This window comes from Triturus cristatus, chromosome 3_2 (assembly GCF_964204655.1).
Source record: "Triturus cristatus chromosome 3_2, aTriCri1.1, whole genome shotgun sequence".
Taxonomy (NCBI): Eukaryota; Metazoa; Chordata; class Amphibia; order Caudata; family Salamandridae; genus Triturus; species Triturus cristatus.
In genome coordinates this window covers 77,989,980-78,007,426 of record NC_140584.1, presented here as the reverse complement: position 1 = coordinate 78,007,426, position 17,447 = coordinate 77,989,980, and the positions used below count along the sequence as shown (strand labels likewise).

Below are 17,447 nucleotides of genomic sequence, written 5' to 3'. Positions count from 1 at the left end.
TAGGTGGGCGCAGTGGTATATAGAACATAGTCCTGAGAGGACGATTGAAAATGAAAACTAGATATAGTATATGGTATAAACTATGCACCAAAAAGTATGATATAAGATGAACCGGGGCGTGAAATATAATATGCAATACATTGTGCACAATGACAGATTCATTGAAGAGCGCGAGATAGCACAGGCACTAGCGCGTGCTATGCGATATGCGCCTTGGAGTGTAATATGCACAGGGCAGTGTTGTGTAACCTAACTAGTCTCTAAAGTTGTAATATAAAATATGTGCTGGGGAGTGTAACGTTGCATATGCACTGTGACAAAGATATGGATCCCAGATTGTAATATGTATGGCATAGCGCTGTGCGTTATAACATAGGCATCGAGGAAGGCACGTTAGATGGGGCAATATAACCCGTGCGAAGGCAAGTGTGGCATGACATATTCACGGGGTGGTGTTACAGTGCACATGGGCTAGAGAGTGTCATAGCATACGCACTAGCTGGTGGAATACAACACAGAGGTGTGAGGCACTCGGTGGGCACTGGCACAGCATTGGGCTCAGCCAGGAGCACGCTGTGACTCTCAAGTGAGGTTCGTCTGCTTTGCAAAGAGTAAAATAAAAAGTATTACACATCTGGCTGTGGATGTGTGTTTTATTAACCGTGAGGGGGGTTTCTTGCATAGTTTGGTCGAATTTTGGTCGAATCCCCTTTGAATGGCTTGGTGTGCGTGTATATTAAATGTGCCCGTCAATAGCTACCCATGTTTGTATAAATAAACAACAAGGGTGTCTACTTGGAGAGTACCCACCGGGGCGCCGGGATTAGGCACGGTAGGGCGTCAGACACGTCAGAGCTTTACTAGCGGTGTAAATACATTCCGTGTGGATTCATTCTATGCATAGTCGCCTTTTAATGAATATCCCGAAAATCGTCATGGTGATAGGTACATACGGTTTGTCCAGCATGTCCTAGGTTTTTCTATAAATATATATTTTTTTTAAATAATAATAATAAAATAATAAAAAACAAAGGCTGGCCCCGGAGGATGGGGTCCCCGGGGCCATAAGTGGCGTGAGGAGGGGGGCAACGCAGCCCCCTCCTAAAGATTTTTTTTTTTAAAAAGGCCATGACCCGGGGGTTGGGGTCCCCGGGGCCGATTAAGGCCTTGGGAGGGCCAAATTTATTTTTTTCAACAATCAAAATTAGGGTGCAGGCCCTGGGGGATGGGATCCCCAGGGCCAGTAAATTAGAAAAAGAAGGGGGGCCACACAGCCCTCCTTCTTAAAAAAATAAAGTAAATAAAAGACCGGCATCGTGCCGGAGCCCATGCCCCCTCCTTGCAGCACTCTGCAAACGCGCCCCCTGGCCAGTTGTAAGTTGGGGAATTAATTCCCCTTCAATACTGAGGGTCCCTGAGGGCCAACTAGCCCAACAGGTATCTCCAGTATGCGCCAGGGAGCTGCGTTGCAGACAGGTGTTCTGAGGCCACGCCCCTTTTTACACCTCTATGCAACGCAGCTCTGTGGCGCTTACTGGAGGTACCTAGTGGGCTAGTTTGACCCTAGGGACCCCTAGTATTCAAGGGGACTTAATCTCTCAACTTAGAACGGCCACAGGGCGCGTTTACACAGTGGTGAAGAGAGGGGACGGGGCCGGAGGTGACCTGTGCAAACACGCCCTGTGGCGCGTTTTAAGTTGGGGAAATAATTCCCTTGCAATCCTGAGGGACCCTGGGGGCCAACTAGCCCACCAGGTGCTTCCAGTAAGCGGCACTGCTCTGCGTTGCAGAGAGGTGGTGCAGGCCGTGCCCCTTTTTACACCTCTCTGCAATGGCGCTTACTGGACGTACCTAGTGGGCTATTTTGCCCCTAGGGATCCTCAGGATTCAAGGGGACTTAATCTCCCAACTTAAAAAACGGCCACAGGGCGTGTTTACACAGTGGTGAAGAGAGGGGACGGGGCCTGAGGTGACGTGTGCAAACAAGCCCTGTGGCGCGTTTTAAGTTGGGGAAATAATTCCCCTTCAATCCTGAGGGACCCTGGAGGCCAACTAGCCCACCGGGTGCTTCCCGTAAGCGCCACTGCTCTGCATTGCAGAGAGGTGGTCAAGGCTGTGCCCCTTTTTACATCTCTCTGCAACGCAGCTCTGTGGCGCTTACTGGAGGTACCTAGTGGTCTAGTTGGACCCTAGGGACCCTCAGGATTCAAGGGGACTTAATCTCCCGACTTAAAACGGCCACAGGGCGTGTTTACACAGTGGGGAAGTGAGGGGACGGGGCCTGAGGTGACGTGTGCAAACACGCCCTGTGGCGCGTTTTAGGAGGTAGTTTTAATCCCCTGCCCTATTATATACTAGGGGCTTACAGAGGCAGTCATGCTGATCACAGGGGGACCCCAACGCATAGTGTTCCCTAGTGTATGTATGCGTTTTCACTGTATTCTGAGTGTCTTAACATAGCACTGGCTCCAGCACTGGTTAGTCAGACTCAGTTACCACCAGTATCCGTCTGAAAAAGTTGAGGGTACAGGATGATTTTGCAACAAGGCTTCTTTCTGTTCTTCTGCTTGTTCTTTCTGCACGTTATCCTTCTTCTTGCACTTTTCTTCGTCTTTGAGGACTTCTGTTGCTTCTTTCTGCATTTATTTTTTTCTTTCTGTGCGTTTTTTCTTCTTTCTTCACATGTCCCATCTCTGTAGGCATAGTTAGAAATTAGCATTTAAAAAACCTTTGAAATTCACTGAAAAAACCATAGGTTTCAGGCACGTTATAGTTAGGAATTAGCATTTAAAAAACCTTAGAAATTCACTGAAAAAAACATAGGTTTCAGGGGCGTTATAGTTAGCTGGACTTTTCTCTCGTACAAAACCATTGAAATTCCCCCGTTATAGTTAGTTCAGCTAACTATAACTCGCGCGCCCGCAATGCACTGCTGATGACGTCACATATTACATCACTCATGACATGGTCAGTGACATACCAACACCAGTTACTACATACTCACTCACTGATTCCTAAGTCTACACACACATCCACTCATTCACACATACAGTCACTCATACATGCAGTCACTCATCAATTCAGCACTATCATATGCACTCATACACCTATACAGACACTCACACACCGCCACTCACCCACAGAGTTACTCACACACCTAGTCAGTCATGTAAAGAATCAATCACACTCCCATTTACTCACCTATATAGTTATACACACACCACCTCACCTATTCATACAGATACTAACACATACTTACTCTCTTATACAATCACTGACACAAGCACACGCTCATTCATACAGCCACTCTCACAATCACTCACTCTCACATGTAGTCATTTATATACTCCAACACTCACATATACTGCCTTCCACATATGTAGTTACTCACATATATACCACTGAGATATCCATTCACTCACCAACACAGCCATACACACACTCACTGACCCATACAGCCTTTCACAGACACACTCTTGAACCCATATACCCAGTTAATCACCTGCTCTCACATCTATGCACAAAGTCACACAACACCGACCCACCCACACAGACACTCAGGCACCCATACAAATACTCAGGCAACCAATCAATAACCCATATAGACACTCATGTAGCTACTCATCAACCCATGCAGCAGCTTACACAACAACAGACAGACTGATAAAGACATTAACACAGTTTAGTCACTATCCCATGCATTCAATAAGACACATTTAATCACTCACTTATACAGTCAGTCACGCACCTACTAAATCCTCCATCCAGACACTTATACACCCACTCATTCTTCAATACACCTTGGCATATGTATAAAACATATTTAAACTTTATAGAAACACACAGTCACTGGATGATGTCATCAGTGATGTCATCAATGATGTCACTGACCATGTCATGAATGATGTAATATGTGATGTCATCAGCAGTGCATCGTGGGGGCGCGAGTTATAGTTAGCTGAACTAACTAGAATGGCCGAATTTCACTGGTTTTGTACATGAAATGACCCTACTAACTATAAAGTCCCTGAAAGCTGTGTTTTTTTCAGTGATATATATTACCTACTGGCGGTCGCCAGTAGGTAGTTATAGTTAGGACCACGTTTCCATAGGAAATCCGCAACATTCTATTTTCAATAACTTTGGCGCCGGTCGACGAATCCTCGCGAATTTTTCAAAATAGGTGGGGCGCTACGCTCCGCTCCTACCCTGAAAGTCTCGGGGGGATTCGTCAAGCGGGGGCTGAGATAAAAGGGGGGTCCCAAAACGCGTTTTTCCCATGCATTTTTCCATAGGACCTTTAGACAGGGCTACAGCCCGAACGGCTGAACAGAATTTAATGAAATTTGGCAGAGAGGTAGTCCCCAGGTCAAGGAAGTGCCTTTTGTAGGTTTGGTGTAAATCTGTTCAGTAGATTCTGAGAAAATAGCCTTTAAATCAATATATATATCTGTGGCAGCTTACGGTGCGCTTACCGTAAGCTTACCGTAAGCTTACCGTACGCGTACGGTGGCGTGCGCGAGCGCGATTCTGATTGGCTCTTAGATCTTAGCAAACATTCGAGTCGGTCGAAACCAGGAAGCGGCGGCCGCCATTTTCTCTCTCGCTTCCTGAGTTGGGCAGCAAAAACGTACCCCAAATATATGTAAAGAGGCAGTTTCATGAGATCCTAACCACCCAGCATTGATACAGGGGTCCCCAAACCACCCCCAAGCCCAAAAAAAAAAAATTTATTTTTTTCGGAAAATCGCCGATTACGCTTACCGTACGCGCACGGTAAAAAATTATAAAAAAAAAAAAAACTATCCACATTCTCCCCACCCCGTGTGCAAATGGTGCCCGAAGAATACATTTCACAAAGATGCGCAAAATATGTCCCCCATGTGCGCACGGTGCGCGAAGCGCATCGTGCGTACATGGCCCATCCCGCTTAACGTGGGCACGCGGTGCGCACAGCGCACCGCGTGACCACTGTGCGTGCACGGCACTAACTGCGTAAAGTGGGCGCGCGGTGCGCGAAGCGCACCGCGTGCTCACTGTGCACGCACGGTGCGCGAAGCGCACCGTGCGCGCACGGAACGAACTGCGTTAACTGGGCGCGCACGCCACGAATGGCGTAAAGTAACTTAGCATTTAAAAAACCTTGCAAATTCACTGAAAAAACCATAGGTTTCACACATGTTATAGTTAGCTGGACATTTTACTGATAAAAAACCAATGAAATTCCCCCGTTATAGTTACTGCAGGCAACTATAACTCACGCGACCGCAATCTTCTGCTGATGACATATGTGTCTTTATGAAAAAAAAATATTTGTAATATATGTAAAGCTAAAATTTAATGGAAGAAGACATGGGCAAATAAGTGTCTAAATACAGTATTAGCATCAGCAGAGGATTGCGGTCGCGTGAGTTATAGTTGCCTGCAGTAACTATAACGGGGGAATTTCATTGGTTTTTTATCAGTAAAATGTCCAGCTAACTATAACATGTGTGAAACCTATGGTTTTTTCAGTGAATATATATATACATACACACACACATATACTGTTTTGAGGTGTGCACATATGTTCACTTTCAGACTAGAGTTTGCTCATCTCCGTCAGTCAGGAGATTTGTAATATGATGAGTAATTTAAGGTTGTGTAAGTGTTTCTTTCTATGCTGTGCTCTCAGGGATCCATTCAAAAGGATTCAGGTAAGATAGTTTGAAACTATAGAGGCAGGCTGTATGTAATTAATATAGTAAATTGTAAGAGTGACTAAAATTCCTATGCCCAATGAAAATTAATGGTTTTATTGTGTCATTCAAGTTACTTTAACTAAACGCTATGGTGTATCTTGAGCAACATGGATTGAAATGTATAAAACCTAAAGTAAAATGCTGTACAGGGAGTTCAGAGCAAATTGCATCTGGACTGCACGCAGATGTGGATAAAGGTTTCCTTTGAACTTTACTGCATATTTATCTCATTGATGTTAGGCTTCTATACAATATGTTTTACATGTGAAATAATTCAATAGAAAAGCAATTCAACATTACATATCTGATATGTATTTTTAGGTGTTTTCATTTTGTCTACAATAAATGGATTATTTCCATTAAAATGCTAAGTGTTCATTGAAGCTTCCTAAAGCCTTACAGATCTACTTATCTCTTGGTTACAGTAGATGATTTGTGTTGAAAAGGGAAGAACTAAACATTGAATTATATAACCCCAAAATCAATAACCCTACTACCTACAGATATCTTAGAAGGACAGCTCCAGAATGTCCACTAAAATAATATAAACACCTCTAAGCTCAAGGTATTTCTTACCAGTTCAGTTTTGTTGTGCTTTAAACATTACAAAATCATGAACGGAAATAGACTGAATGAATAAAAAAATGAACTGCCATTCTCTACAAGAACACAAAGGAAATGTTCTTGTTTTTCGCTACTTCCAGAGCTTGGAATAATGTCCATGTCACAAGCTAAAAATGCACACACAGATATCAAAAAGGGCACCCAGAGATTAATTTTCTCATTTCTAAAATTGCAAAGATATTGTTTGTTAAATATATTGTATAGACAGAACTTACTTGTCTGCATTTGTAACGAGGTAGACCTCGCTGAAGAGATGCCTCCTAAAAAAACATAAAACGAAAACATTAGAAGAAAGAATCCAGATTTACAGAATCTATGTTTCCCAGAGTTAAAATGTTCACTGATGATTTAAGATTATAGGACACCCCTTCAGGTATTATTTAATGTTCAATTAAATCACATAACAGTGCCAGGACATTTTACACAAAAACAGTCATAAAACATGTAATCATACCAACCTGACTATTTCACTAAGATAGACACCATTTCCAATGCCTGATGGTATATTCACGTTCCTTTTAGAATGCATATTGTGTGGGGTTTTCAGAAGAGCTTCAGTATTTAAACCAGCTTAGGGGTACAAAACTTCTGAAGGTTCTTCCTCCTAAACTTCTAAAATCTATACAATCTTTCTAAACTACACAATGTCTGAGAAATGTGAAAATAGCTAAGGAAAAATGTTAAATTATGGTAGTGGGGAAAAAGCTGAGCCCAAAAAGGAATGCAATTGCAAAAGTGTATTTTATCACAAAATTAATTTTGTGGCATTTCTTACGCGCAAGTGAAATTGGAATACCCAGCAAAGTTCACAAATTGTGCAATGTGCAAAATTTGCTACATTTCAAGTGAATTTTAGTCTCCAGTAGTGCCTTATTTTTCCAAAGCAACTTGTTAAGAAAATCATTAGCGTGTGACACTTTACGAAATTATATTTTAGACACACATTTTATGAGACAGAGTGGTAAAAAGTGCATAATGGGGTTGTCACTGGTGCAATTATTGAAGACAAGACAAACCAGAACATATAGTACAATGTATTTTAAAAAATCTTATTCTTTATTAAATTAGCATTATATATATTCTATGGCAGATCCAAAAGGTGAGGATTATGCTCAACTTCCTTTTGCTTTATTTATCACATCAGTTCATTACCACACCATTACATTACAGAAACTGCAAACATTATCAGAAGGAACTAGAAAACATGTGATCCCCCCAACAACCAATGAACAATATCTTTATCAATAAGGTCCCAAGTAGCTGCCATTTCATACTTTCTTTTGTTGCGTCACCTCAAATACGATACATTCTTTTTCCTCCACTTTCTGCTAAATGATTGTAATTTTGGGACTTACTATTACTCACATGTTGAGAAGTTTGGCAATATTGTGCTTTTGGGTCTTCGCAGCCCCTCTGTATAACTTTCTCTTTCAGCTTGCCCTGGGGTCTGTCATACAGAAGCTTCGCTTCTGGGAAGCTGGGGGGTCAGTGGTGAGGCTCCATGAAACAGTCCCCTTTAACTTTCCGAACCCCTCAATAATCTTCAGGGTTGTAGGATCTTGTCTTCTTTTGACATGGTCACCCCAATTGTTTGCACTAGTACTGATGTTTTTTCGACTGAAAGTGCACTGGTTCCCTGCTAACCAGGCCCAAATGCTGGCACTCTTTCCCTTAAAAACAAGGTAAATGCAGGGCCGCACTGGCCATAGCGGGCACCAGCCATTCTCCCGGTGGGATGGAGGGGTGGGGACCGGTTTTTGAGTGGTGGGGGACAGCTGTGTTACTGGGGGACAGTTTTGGAGCAGTGCTGCATTTTTGGCTTCCTGTAACAAAAGCGGCAGCAGTGCTAAATCAATCGGCAGCAGTGCTTCTGAACTAGCAATCCCCCTCCCTCTGACGCCGGTGCAGCTGCATTGCCAGGGCTGGTTTGTGTTCCCAGTCCAACCCTGGGTAAAGGTCTAACTGTACCACAATTGGCAAGGCCTTTAGCACCCCTGTAAATCCCTAGTAAGTGGTACCCCTGGTACCAAGGGCATAGTACTAACAAGAGTCCCTAAATGCTGTGCATTGTACTAAGGCACTCTAAGGAACCCACAAACAAATTGAATGTGGAGTCACTGATTACTGTGTTTTGCAAATGCGACTGCATAAACTACCTGAGATATGGGTCCTGGTATTTGGAAAGAGTGAAGAAGCTAAAGGCAGAAAAACCATACCTCTGCAGAAAAAGTATCCAAAGACATTTTGTGGTGAAAGACAGAGAGACACATAAAAGTGAATATGTTGCATAATGGCAGCTAGTTTACCATGAAGTCCTTTCTATTTGCAATGCTTTCAAAGAGATGAGGAATTCAAAATAAATGGAATATCGTCAAACTGTTTCACACCATGAACTTTAGGGAAAGAGAAGGGAACACTTTAATAAACATGTTGACAGCCTTCTTCATTTCATGCAGCAGCAAGAAACCCCCTTTGAAATGTCTGAGCCTGTGCGACTACACAACTTCGTGCCCAAACAATATGTGGATAACAATATAAAGACATGTCTACTAGTTGCCCTGGAACATGGAACGAAACTTTACGCAGAACTGAAGCAAGAGAGAATTGTATTGAAATAGAAAAAAACTGCTTGACATAATCACTAAAGCTAAACTTCCAAGCTATAATTGACACAATACATTTTTGTCCATGCAGCCACTACAAAACAAGTTACAAAAAAACTACTTTCACAAACGCATAGAAAAATGGATGCAGCAAAAGAAAGGGGTACATTTATCAAGGGCATTCTGTCGTATGATCTTCTTCCAAAAAACGTATTATGTGATGGAGATGCTGCAACCAAGCCAGTGAAGCAGAAACTCGTACAAGAGCTTGAAAAAAAACTTTCACCAGAAGAATTCCAATTCAAAAAGGTGTACTCATTGAAAACTGCTGCTGTTGTTGACTATATGTCACAATTGCGAATGGTCAGGATTTCATATACTCAGTGTGCACCTTGCAAGAACTGCCCATTGTCGTTGACGGTTATCTTGATCTCTCTGTCAAAGAATGAGAGAATCAGACAAATGTCTACAAGTGGAACAATTCATCTTGCCTGCATCAAAAATTCGACATCTATACCTGTGCACCTTAATACATTTTGGTCATCAATATCGAACAAGATAAACTTGGAGGTGTTAACTCTCCAAGACATTGCTGATGCTTCATTTAAGACTAGACTGGATTTCCAATTATTACAAGTGGAATGATTGTCAAAGAGGAGTTGGTGCCTGAAGAGATATATACAAAAGTTATGGGCCATATTTTTCAAGAACTTAAGAGCAAATTGGCGAAAGCTGACCATCATGTTGTGCCACGTTGATTTGGCTGTTTCGAAATTGTTTCAATTGAGTCATTGTACTGTCAAATGACACAGATGTCATTATTGTGCTACTTAGATTTGTTGCAATGTTCATAAGTCAAGGATTGTCAGAGTTATAGATATGTTATGGAACAGGTGAGAAAATACACTTAATCCAGCTTCACATTCTGTCATTTGTTGCTAACTCCAGACGGACGAGGACATCTCCTTCCTGATTCTCTCTATTCTTGGTGATCTCTATGGCGGCACTCAACCCCATTCCACCAGCTGGTGATGACTAGATAAAAAAGTCTGCATAGAAGATCCTGAATGGTGTCGGCTGACACCTCCACAAGTAGGATAAAAGGAAGCAAATCACTACGCTTCCGTGCCACTAGGCTGTCTTATCCTTTCCTGTCCTAATGAAGACACGCCATAGATGCTTACGAATCAGCACTACATCTTAGGGTCAAAACGTCGACGTTGTTAGTCCAACTTGTCCACGCTACCCCACAACTAGAATAAGGAATACTATATCCTGCTGTGGTCTCTGCTTCTAATGTTGGACATCTGTGTAAAATTTCGTCCAGCACCATGTCACTAAACACGATCAGTCACTAATTGCTTCACAGTCCACGTGCTTTATAGGGTTGGACAGCCTTATATATTTTTGCTGATTCATCTAAAGAGTAAAAAGGAACTCATTCTCTGAAACTCAGTTTACCGTTATGTGTTTGTGTATTTACTTCATTGATGATTAATATAATATTCATGACACGTATTAAGTACATCAGAAACTAAGTATACGCGACTCCCGACAGAGCCACTGTTTTCGTTTTGCAGTATTCTAATCAAGGCACATATTCTTATGTGGGATGACACTATGAGCAAAATTGGAACAACGCTTAGAGCTTTAACTGACGAACCTGTGTAGTTTCTAAAATGATTTGCTGAGACAGAAGAAGGTGACTAAAGACATAGAAAAATACCTTGTGCATGTGTTGAATAAGAGTTCTGACTGTCACACGTTTGACGATCTTCGATTCAGTGAGTTTAAGAGATCAGTCCCGCTAAGTGACATTCCACCAACTCCATATCCTGTGCGTAGACACATTAAAAGAACGTTACACTTGGTCTGAAGATGTGGAAATGTTTTGGCTCACGCATATGTATAGAAAGATCCGTGTGAGTTTGCTGGGAAGAAATTGATGAGGTGCTAAAACCTATGAAATTTCTAAAGCCTCTACCCACAGAATTTACACGCACATGGACTTGCAAAATCTGTGCTACAAAAAACAGATGTCCCTGCCGATATATCTTCTCAAATGTTCAACATTCTGCAAATGTACCACAAGCGAGTGCTGAAACAAATGAATAAAGTAAACTATGAAAAAGTTTCTAAAACAGGAGTGATAAATTTTTTTCACATTCAGATCATAAACATTGTTTGGTGTATATATAAAGGATTAAAAGGCTTTATTATTTGTTTCATTTCTATATGTCTCTTCTTCCTCCATTATATCCACCATTTTGGAAAATGCCTGAAGGGTTACTCTGAAGAGTTATTCTGTTTCTTTAAGACTACTTGACCCCCAAAACCTATGTTTTGACACCAAAATAGAGTATACAGGTCTCATAGTTACTTAAATATTACATCATCACTGCAACACATCCGCGATTTTTTTAAATGATGTCCAGAAAAATTTGTCCCTGATCAGCAATATCTACCAAAGCTAAATTACTTCTCTAATGATCCAAAAATACAAATCAAAAATGAAAATCTCTGGACAACTAATTTTTTACACAAGTATGTCAGGGGGCCGGGATTATTAGTGGCATGCTTCATTATCAGGTTTCATTTTGTCCCTATAAACGATGATGGGCTTGACCATATTCCAGGGAGCACTTTTGATAATACTTTACTGGGTTGACAGAATAAAAATCCTAAAGGACACCCCAATCTCACTTTAATATTGTGTGCCCTTGGTATAATAATAAATGCATCATACCAACAGCATCCAATATTAAAGGCAAACTGAGATGCCCCTGAGGTATTTTTAAACTGTTTAAAAATTACTCACACCAAGAACACCCAATATTAAAGGGAAGCTAGGGTGGCCCAGATTAGTGATTACCCATTAATCCCAAAATTAAAGGGAAACTAGTGTGACTCCAGATAGATTTTTATTCTAGGAACCCTGATAGGTATTTCCAAAAGACTTCATCCATACAGCACTCTACTGGTAGCAGCTCTGACTGTACAAGCATGATCAAATATGAAAAAGAGGCTTCAAATAAGGGACAATATTACTTACTTAGGCATACTGCCCATCCGGGGGTACAAGCCATCAACCAGGACTCTACGGCCATCTTGTCCTGGGCTTTTCTTTCAATCTCTCTAAGGTGTAACCCATCTCCTTACTGTCAGCCTCAAGACCTTAACATCATGTGTTTCTTGGCCTTACTTTTATTTTGTTCTCTTGAAGGTGCCAGAGGATGGCTTGCTTGGTGGTGTTTGATGCAGGATTTTGGGGAATGGACTGGCAGCAAGTGTACATCATATCGGTGTCAAGTGTATGAGTTAAGACACTCTGAAGGAACAGTAACGGTTCGGAGCACGAGTTGTGGAAAGTAACCCTCTAGCACTTTAAAGTCCCTTTTGGAAGAGCTTAAAGTGTTGTGCTATCGGTCATAAGCAATTGGGAACCATTGTGGTTTAAATTAAGAGCAGCTTGTATGCGCGGATGAACTGTGATTTGGCCCCATTGAGTAATGGTGAGAGCGTGTGCTTACATGCGTGCCCTCTAGCTACGGTGACATGAAAAAAACAAAACACTACCTTAATGTGCAATGAAGCCAGATGAAGCACGTGCATTAGTGCTTTGTTTGAGCATGCTCACAGGGGAGAAGAGAACACGAGGAGCGTGTGCCAGCAGGAAAGGACTTGTGTGCAGTAAAGGATTGCGTGTGTCTCCTGGTAAGAGAGAGCTCATGAGGAGGTGCATTGGCAGGAAAAGAATAATAATAAAAGTGAAAAGTGAACATTTGTCTGTGTGTGCTTGCCCAAGAGCTGTCAGGAGCAGAGCGCTCGGTAGGAGGCAATGTCAAGGAAGGCAACAGCAGTTGGGAGACAATGTTGAGCCTGAAACCAGCCAAACCCCATTTAAGATGTAATAGAGCCTTTAAAGGTGAATGTGACATTTAGAAAAATAAAAAGGGGTGAGAACAACTTCACCTGGTGTACGGTCTTTCCTTCAAAAATATGCGTGGAGGGGGATGTGGCTGAATCCCAAGGAAGATTGCTACTTGATAGAGAGTCTCCGATACTCCACAGAGCAATCCTCTCATAATCCAACACCATATCCATACACTAGAGGACTAGACCGGCACTGCTGGGCTCCTGTAGTGCAGAGCCGAATGTGGTGAGTCGAATATTTCCCCCAGCACTCAGAACTGAAATATCGAGGGTGGTAGCCTGCTGAAGCGTATGCGCCGGGGCCTCACGTGAATAGACCTGTCCAGTTGTGATACTGGCTGTCAAGCCGGAGACGCAACCCCTGGAGCCCAAAGGATCATCGGCTGCTGAGTACTGCCGCCCCCCCAGAATGCTGAAGCGGGGCATCGAGGACGTGGAGAGCGGAGTCAATTGCCAAGACCGAACACTGAAGGGGAAATGGCCCTAGCCTGAGAGAAGAGACCAGCAAGGGACTCGCCTTACAGCCCAGAGGTGAGCGAGGCTGGGGAAGACTTCCGACTTGCCAGCGGAGTGGCGACCCAGCTGCCTGGCTGGGGAGGGGCCGTTAAAGTAGTGGAGTGCAGCAGGCGTCCCCAGTGGGCGCAGTGCAGGAGTTGGACCCAGCATGAGACTCAACTGCGATAGCGACATTTGTGAAGGACGTACCTGCCCGGCAGCTCCATAACGAGCGAAGAGGGATGGAAACGAGCAGTGAAAGCAGTCTGATGACTGTGCGGTGCAGGCCTTGGGGAGTGCCACCCCTTGCCCCAAATTCATCATGACAGCACGAGGGCCCCATTTAGGAGTAGACAGAGGAGGCCTGAGGTGGGGTTGCACCAGATCGTATCTCGCCTGGGCCTACTTCTTAGCTCGGAAAAGAGTGAGGTAGGTAGCAGTACTATCAGCGAACCCCCTGAACGGGCACACCCCCTCCCCCCCGGAAAAGGACAGAGAGGTACACACCGAAGTAAACTGGACAAATTTACGGTGCACAAGCACCAGGCTGCAGAACCAGTTGCTCGGACAAACTAGCTGCCACTTCCCAGACGCAGGCGGAAATCGGTGTCCCCACCTTGAAAGACATTTTGGAAAATCGAAAGGACTCCATCACATCTCAGGTTCCACAACTCAGAGCAGACCTCCGCAAAATGAGAGGCAAAGTCAATACAATAGAGGCCACTATGGCAGAACTCCAAGGGGACTCGAAAATCCCATAGCAACAAGTCAAAGACCTGCAAACGACCAGCCAAGCACTGGAAGCGAAGCTAGACAACTATGAGGGACGGTCGCGGTGCAATAATGTTACAGGACATAGGAGTCTCAGAACAAGCTGCAGGGCCAGCGGCGGACCTCTTTGTGGAAGAACTGATAACACCGAATTTACAACCGCGAGAGAGCTCTCAAAATTCTTCTTGGAGGAAAGGGCGCACAGTGTCCCTGGGGGTTAAACCAAGACCCGGAGTCCAGTCTAAGCCTATCTTTGCACGATCGTTCAACTTACGCGATAGAGATACCATTCTGCAAACAGCTAGCAGTGCACCGCCTGTTAAATATGAAAATAACAACGTAACTTTTTCCCCCGATTTCACCGTCAAGGTCCAGAAACAAAGGAGATAATTTAAGGAAGTCAAAAAGGAACTATGTGTCAAAGGAGTGAAATACTCCATGCTTTTCCTAGCAAGGTTGAGAGTCGAAGCTGAGGGCAAGGCGTGGTTCTTTGAGTCTCCAGAAATGGCTTGGGAATGGATAAAAGGATGGAGAGTGGTGGTGAGGATAGCCCCAGGGTGAGTTGGGATCAGATGGTGCAGGGTACCAGGCGTAAGAATCCTATGGAGAACGAGCCGCATAACTGAACCGCTCTTTCCAGCAACAGAGTTGCTGAACCGATGGGACTAACCTGGCACAGGTGAACCTTACAACATGCAATGCCGGGGACAAACAGACCTGTCATAGCACATAGGAGAACTTCCGCACAGACAGTTAACAATACCTGGTTCCCTAATGATACAGGGGAAGAGAAGTAGACACAGGACAGAAGCCCTGGTCCCCTACAATTCAGACTGGGATAGGGCGACAGGCACTCTGCATAGTTGAGGAAGAGGGTAGTTTTACACATGGATTGCAGGGAGGCAGGGAGGGGTTACACTAAGTCATATTCTTTACTGTTGTTATCTTGATGATGAGGAGGGAGCGGATGAGAAAGGGAAGAACAGCCACTCTTTGCAGTTAGGATTTTGTGTAAATAGGTTGTCAAGGGTACCGTTGATTGGATACACAATGCAATACAACAAGCTTAAACCTAGCATTGATACACCACATTGTACGCCAACCCTATGGCTATGCCTCGGAGCGGGTGCGAGTACACTAAAGGATCACAACATCAAGAATGGATCACCACATCAGACCCAGGATTGTGACTACTCTCCTGAAAAATGAATGGTCTGGGAGAGAAACTGAAACATGGGGTAATGCCCCAATATGTCAAGTGGCATTCCCCAGATGTGGTCCTGCTCCAGGAGACTCGCCTGCTTGGTAATTTCTGCAAGGCCACAGACCGTTAGGGGCATAAACTAGTAGCTCATGCAGGCTTCACCACCGGATCGAAGTGAGTGGGTAGGGTTTTCCCCTGGCCATCGACCGCACCTGGGTAGACATACAGGGCAGCTATGCGGCGGTGTCCGGGACATGGAATGGAATGGTAAGACAATCACCATACTGACGATATACGACCCCCAAGCTTTCCATGCAGTGGCCTTCCAAGACCAAGGTGGCGTGCTCTCAGACTTCCCAGAGGGGGAACTCCAGATCGGAGCGGATTTTAACACAACACTGTCCGATCAGAAGGACCTTTAACCCCCCGTCCCCAATACGCCCACTACGCCCAGACTCCTGACTCTCTGAGTTTCTGAATGCCATGGGATTAGTTGATGTGTGGTGAAATCATAACCCAGATGCACAGCTCTTTAAGTTCCACTCAGGGGCACACAATGGTCTCTCCAAAATGGATTACATACTTAAACTAGCGGATCTAGTTGTGCACTTCAGAGACATACATCACCTAGTGAGGGGATTTAAGTAGCGAATGCACCACGACCAAGGGGAAAAGTGTTGATTAATCCATGGTGCTTGAAAATCCCACAGGTGAGAAAGGAATTGCTTCATGCCATAAAGTGCTACTTCAAGGAAAATGAGGGATCTGTACAGTCTACACTGACCTTGAGAGAAGCCTTTACACTAGTCGTCAGAGGGCAAGCTATCTCACCAACAACGGGGTACAGAGAGGAAAAGAGAGCCGCATTTGAGACACTGGAGAAAGAACGCCTACAATTAGAAGTAGAGCAGAAGGGAAGTGACCCAGACAAAGCCAAACACACCCTGCACCTAAAGAGGAAAGAATATAGAGACTTAGCAACAGACACAGCAAAGTCCAGCTATGTGGCCGCATGGCATAAATTATATGAGGCAGGGGATAAGGCAGGGAAACTGCTGACCTGGCTCAACAGGCGTGAGCAAGCTAAAAGACTGGTCACTGCCATCAGTACTGATGCAGGTGAGACACTCAGTGACCGACAAAAAATAGCAGATGCATTTGCAACTCACTACTATCACGTCTATTTGCCGACATGAGCGAAAGCCAGGAAGTTATTAGTGAAATGCCCCTTCCCACCCTCCATCCTGAGGATCTAGCAGTGATGGAGGGCAATATAACTGACGAAGAAGTGTCCCAGGTGATCAAGAGTATACAATCTGCAAATGTGATGGGACCTAATGGTCACCCGATCGAGCTATATATACTAGCAGCCAACAAGATAGACCCCCACCTAAAAAGCAAGTAATTAGAAAATCAAACGAAGGGGAAGCTCCCAGAAGACCAGCGTCTGGCCTCCATAGTGGTGATCCATAAGGCAGGTAAGCCGAGGGATAGTTTCACACCCCATCACCCTATCTCCCTCCATAACACAGAAATCAAAATTCTCGCTAAATTACTCGCCTCACGTTTCATCCAGATCATCCCACAACTGTTACATCCTAATCAATCTGGCTTTTTGCCAGAAAGGAATACTGTGCTTAACCTACGCAGGCTCCAAGGGGGGCTGGGAAGAAGCAGTGGTCATGCCGTTTGTTGCTCGAATGGCCATATGTTTGCTGTTTTAACTTATGATCACAGCCCAATAGCATCAGGGTAGGAGATAGGTCGATCTTGTGGCCTAGCAGCCCCTCCCAAAACTTTCCCAATTCCCTCTGGATTGAAATCAATGAGCTGCAATAAAAAAACATATGCAAAAGATCAGCTTGCCCTGCGTTACACCTAGGGCATCTATCATCTGCCCTGAACCCCCAGGCGAATAATTTAGCGGGAGAATGATAAAGATTAAATATAGTTTTATAATGCTGGGCCCTCAAATTTGTAGATCTAAAAAAAAAATTATTTAAGGTGAGGGCCAAGTCGAGATCAACATCAGGGTCTCCCAATTTAATAGCCAGAGAGGACTCCGTTTTTTCCATA

General features: G+C 44.0%; 1 protein-coding gene across 1 annotated transcript in view; it reads right to left on the bottom strand.

Moving 5' to 3' along the window:
• The window catches only part of LOC146856835 (uncharacterized), a 499,318-nt gene that overhangs the window by 454,755 nt on the left and 27,116 nt on the right, over positions 1 to 17,447 (bottom strand). Inside the window, exon 3 of the mRNA XM_085647270.1 lies at positions 6,581 to 6,625. Within this exon, the coding sequence (XP_085503396.1) occupies positions 6,581 to 6,625 (45 nt within the window). The remainder of the gene's footprint in view (positions 1 to 6,580; positions 6,626 to 17,447) is intronic.